At 31.3% G+C, this 5,644-nt stretch overlaps 1 protein-coding gene across 1 annotated transcript; it reads right to left on the reverse strand.

Moving 5' to 3' along the window:
• Positions 1–62: 62 nt before the first annotated feature.
• mrpl14 (mitochondrial ribosomal protein L14) lies at positions 63–1,765 on the reverse strand. The gene is made up of 3 exons (XM_084092523.1): positions 1,668–1,765; positions 1,145–1,209; positions 63–712 (listed from the first exon to the last, which is right to left on the reverse strand). Exons 2-3 carry the CDS (start codon positions 1,201–1,203, stop codon positions 346–348), a joined length of 426 nt encoding a protein of 141 aa, XP_083948649.1. The 5' UTR covers positions 1,204–1,209; positions 1,668–1,765; the 3' UTR covers positions 63–345.
• Between the last annotated feature and the right edge of the window lie 3,879 nt (positions 1,766–5,644).

Consider the following 5,644-nt stretch of genomic DNA (forward strand, 5'->3'; position numbering starts at 1 on the left):
TTTCATTGCATATGTTCTGAAAAACAAGTCTTCCAGAAGCCTGAAACATTCTTACAAGCGAGTCATATTGGAGCATTTAATGGTGATTTGAGTCAAATTTAATTCATACATGTTTGGGAATACTATAAACAGAAATGATGCGCTTTAAATCAATGGATAATGTAAAAATCTCTACAAAATTATAACAACAGAAGTTATATCCACATATTTTATTACAAATTTTTCCACGAGTAACCATGAAAGCAAATTTCCTGAATGGAAAGAACATCTTTTTGTATATTTATTTACAAAGATAAGTAGTTGCATATTTTGGGATTTGTCCTCCCAGAATACAGAAACGCTGATCTAAACAAATCGCTGAGCAATGGCTAACAGTTTAGAATATTCCCCTTCCATTTTGCGCAGGTGTGTTGGTAAAGGAGTTTTTATTCTCGTTCCTGTGGGGTTTCCATTCTCTTCAATCAAAACAACATTATTTGAATCGAAGCGTGGGGTCATTCGCGCTCCAGGCATCTTATGACCCACTATGAGAGCTTTTTTCTTCTGTCCTTTAATGGCCAGTAAGACTCTGTCTCCCACTTTACCAACTCCATTCTTGGTGTAAACGTGAATGACTTTTGGTGGGCGGTGGTGATGGGCATTTCCAAGAGCGCTGTTGTCGACCACCCTCACGCGTGTTAACTTCTGAATAGCAGCCACAGTTGCTGAGACACTGCGGTGAGATTGATAATATATTTGTTGAGAACATGTGAGATCATTATTTCAAAGCTAAAATGACAATGTAAAGCTAAATGACAAGGCTACAAATTAAAACAAAAATAGGTTTATTTGAATGATTAAAATAAAACATTCATCATTAAAAAGTAGCATATACTTTTCTGAGAAACTGAAACACTACTCATATAGCCTATTGAGGACAAAACATCTGAATTCCCATTATGTGTGATATTAATAAATCCCCAACCAAAGATAACAAACCCAGGGTGCCCTGACCAATGGATTTCTATAACTTTTGCTGTCATTAATGATTATAAATGATAATGTAAATAATAATTGCAATATTACAATTCCCTAATATTTCCCCTATGATTGTGGGAACCCTGCGAAACTAAAGTACAACCTCAAAAATTAGGAAATTGTTTACCTGAAAGTCCTCTGCTGCATCAGTTTGGGCAAAATCACCCCGGACAACGACAGGGCCATCCTAACCTGACAATAAAAACAATCCAAAATTTGTAATAATAACAATAATATAACTTAACGATGATTAATAAATGAAGAGTTCAGATGCAAAAGCCTCTAAGTGCCATCTGAAATTTTCTTCTAGAATGATCATTTTTTATCAAGCTCGTATATTTAAGTTAAATAATTTCACTTAAATGGCAATGCAAATTACCTATTAATTGTCATTTAAGTGAAATTACTTCACTTAAATATACAAGCTTTATAAAAATGATCATTCTAGAAGAAAATTTCAGATGGCACTTAGAGGCTTTTGCATCTGAACTCTTCAAATAGAATCTGGCGTTTGACACCTCGTGTTATTTTGCTTCAGTTATCGGTGAACGGATGCAACGGAAGAAAATTAACTCAAACATCTATCTAAAAATGAGTCAAAATGTACTTGTAAAGTGATCTTAAATAGTATGAATAAATAACGTTATTACCTGCTCAGATCATTCACACCAATGTCACACTCACACACACATCGGCTTTGCGTCATAGGCAAGCGACGTCTGATCTTTTTCTTCAATATCAGCGAACTGAGCTCATTAGCGTCCCCTGCGATGTTGGAGGAGGCACCGCATTAGAAACCGACAGTATCCCAATATGGCAAGCCGTTTTAACGTTTAATCCTTAAAACCTAGTAGTATCTATTTTCATGCTACTAGTAGGCCTACTTATTTTTTAGATACTAGTATCTATTCCATTAAGTACTAGTGCTTATTCTTTAGGTAGGCTATAGTGCCTATTTAGAAACTAGAAGACTACCTTTTTAAAAGATACTAGTAGTTATTCATTAGATCTAATATAGATCTATACACTAGTTCTTATTTTTTTAGAGACTGGTACTCATTCATTAGGTACTAGTAGGCTACCGTACGTATTAAATAGACACTAGTACTTATTAATTAGATTCTAGTGCCTATTACATTGGTTCTAGTACTTATTTATTAGATACTAGTTCTTATTCATTAGTTAGTCCTTATTATTAGATACTAGTACTTATTCATTAGATACTGGTACCTATTAAATAGATACTAGTACTTATTTCGATAGTGACTAGTTGTAACTATTCTTTTGTTACTAGTAACACATTTGAAATTTTTGCCATTGACTTCTATGGGGATCTGTCATTCAGATATCAACTATTCAGTTCTATGGCAAGCCGTTTTCACATTTAATCCTTAAAACCTACTTGTATCTATTTTCATGCATAGTACTTATTTTTTAGATACTAGTATCTATTCCATTAAGTAGTACTTGTTCATTAGCTACTAGTGCTTATTTTTTAGGTACTAGTGCCTATTCTTTAGATACTAGTGCTTATTCTTTAGGCTTTGTTGGTTTATCTAGCTAATTGGTTAGCATGAACGCAAGGAAAGATTTATGTTTAATATGACATGTATTGTTTTGAATGTACAGTAGGCTATAATAAAGACTTAACTGCCAATAATAAAATTCAAACAACAGTTAAGTAGATCCAAAAACTGGTTCATACCCACCAGCCAAACAATCACAATACCCAGAGATTGGGATTTTTGGTTAACATTCATAATTCCTTACAATTTGGAATATTAATCTGTGTCTGAGAATGAGAGTCATGTCAAAATAAGAGTATATATGCAATATATTACGCCTATTCATTATATACACTACCGATCAAAAGTTTTAGATCAGTAAGATTTTTAATGTTTTTAAAAGAAGTCTCTTCTGCTCACCAAGGCTGCATTTATTTGATTAAAAATACAAACAAAAACAGTAATATTGTGAAATATTATTACAATTTAAAACAGCTGTTTTCTATGTGAATATACAGTAAAGTGTAATTTATTCCTGTGATCAAAGCTGAATTTTCAGCATCATTACTCCAGTCTTCAGTGTCACATGATCCTTCAGAAATCATTCTAATATGATGATTTGATGCACACCAAACATTTCTGATTATTATCAATGTTGAAAACAATTTTTTACATTTTTATTTCATGATGCTATGATGAATAGAAAGTTCAAAAGAACAGCATTTATCTGAAATGGAAAGCTTTTGTAAAATTAAACACTACCCTTCAAAAGTTTGGGGTCAGTAAGAATTTTAATTTTATTTTTGGGGGAAAGAAATAAAATCAATACTTTTATTCATCAAGGATGAGTTAAACTGATCAAAAGTTACAGTAAAGACATTTATAATGTTAGAAAATATTCTATTTTAAATAAATGCTGTTCTTTTGAACTTTCTATTTATCAAAGAATTTTGGAAAAAAATTGTACGCAACTGTTTTCAACATTGAAAATAATAATGAATGTTTTTTGAGCATAACATCAGCATATTAAAATGATTTCTGAAGGATCATGTGACACTGAAGACTGGAGTAATGATGCTGAAAATTCAGCTTTCATCTGAGGAATAAATTACATTTTAAAATATATTAAAATAGAAAACAGTCATTTTAAATTGTCATAATATTTCACAATAATACTGTTTATTTTATTGTTTGTTAATCAAATAAATGCAGCCTTGGTGAGCAGAAGATACTTCTTTTAAAAACATAAAAAATCTTACCGATCTAAAACTTTTGACCAGTAGTGTATATATTTTTTACTCTAATACCATTAAAAAGGTAGGCTATTATTATATTGTTATTATAAAAACGGCCTTGTGCAATTCAGTCCGTTTCCTGTGTCATCTCTCTTTGACATGTTGTTGGTTCATTAATATTCAACATATTATTTGCATACTGATTATTTAAATAGTACTAGTATCTATTAAGGTAAGGATATCTTTGATCTAAAATGTTACTAGTAACTAAAAAATAAGCACTGGTTCTATTTTTTCTTAACAAGTTCAGTATAATTAAATACTAGACACTATTGGAATAAGTAGGCTACTAGTATCTAATAAATAAGAACTAGCATCTAATGAATAAGTACTAGCATCTAATGAATAAGTACTAGTATCTTTAAAAAGGTACTCGTACCTAAAGAATAAGCACTAGTATCTAAAGAATAGGCACTGGTACCTAAAAAATAAGCACTAGTAGCTAATGAACAAGTACTAGTACTTAATGGAATAGATACTAGTATCTAAAAAATAAGTAGGCTACTATGCATGAAAATAGATACAAGTAGGTTTTAAGGATTAAATGTGAAAACGGCTTGCCATAGTCCCTGGAGCCCCAAACCATATGGGCCTATATATACACTCAGCAAAAAGAAAAGAAACGAAAGAAACGTTACTTTTTCGGTATATTGTATTTTAAAGATAAAATAAAGAAATCCAAATAAGCTTTATAGATCTTTACTGGAAATGGTTTAAACAAATGGTTTTCATGCTAGTTAATGAACCATAACCAATTATTGCACATGACTTATTTTGCATTAAACATTACGCCAGGGTTTCCCAGACTGTCTTAAAGGAACTGCAGGGGGTTTGAGAGTAATTCAACATGCAGTGCTGCAATGCTGAGAAAACACTCCTTTAAAATCCAGTGGTCAAATGCTTTGTGGCCTCTCAATTTTCAGTGTAATTATAGCCACATGACTAGTGGCAGGTTGTGTGTGCAATTTCACAAAATGAGAAGATTTTCTGAATGTATATAAGCAATATGCTTTTTTAGAAAGGAAAATTTTAAACGTGAAATGGTTTACTGCCGTTGTGTGAATAATATATAACCATGTAATAAAAAAGTAACTGTAGTCTGATTAGGAGTATTATAAAATACCCAGCACTTGTTTTTTTAATATATGAATTTATTTTGTATTATTTTGTATCTTTATTTATTATTTGCTGTGTTTTTACCTTTATTTATTCATTCATTTATGTCAACATGTCTGTTACTGTTATCACTTTCTGACAATATTCTGTAATCAACAGCTAGAGGTCACTATTGGACTGGAAATGTAACACAGAACATTGCATTCTGTGGAGTTATAAATTATAATTAAGATTTCTCTATGAAATTGGTTAGATTTAGGGTAGGACCTAGAGCTTTACTATTATTAATGAGTAAGAAGTATATGAAGAGTTCAGATGCAAAAGCCTCTAAGTGCCATCTGAAATTTTCTTCTAGAATGATCATTTTTATCAAGCTCGTATATTTAAGTTCAGTAGTTTCACTTAAATGACAATTAATAGGTCATTTTCATTGCTATTTAAGTGAAATTACTGAACTTAAATATACGAGCTTGATAAAAATGATCATTCAAGAAGAAAATTTCAGATGGCACTTAGAGGCTTTTGCATCTGAAATCTTCATATGGACAATATAACCATGTATAGCCTAAAAAGTTTTTGACAAATTAAAAAAAAATACATTTGCTAAGGGCTAGTGGGGGGATAAACAATATTACACAAGGACATGACACAATATTCTGTTCAATCTGAATAGTTTTCTGTTTAGGGGACTAGAGTTAGGCGTGTTCGAAT

This window comes from Abramis brama (genome assembly GCF_963993115.1).
Source record: "Abramis brama genome assembly, chromosome: 19".
Taxonomy (NCBI): Eukaryota; Metazoa; Chordata; class Actinopteri; order Cypriniformes; family Leuciscidae; genus Abramis; species Abramis brama.

What these genes read in the sequence shown, in the direction of transcription:
- mrpl14 (XM_084092523.1), bottom strand. Translation starts at nt 1,203, where the DNA reads ATGGCCCTGTCGTTGTCCGGGGTGATTTTGCCCAAACTGATGCAGCAG. An exon ending in ATGCAGCAGAGGACTTTCAG is followed by an intron (nt 713 to 1,144) that starts GTAAACAATTTC and finishes ATCTCACCGCAG; the next exon opens with TGTCTCAGCAACTGTGGCTG.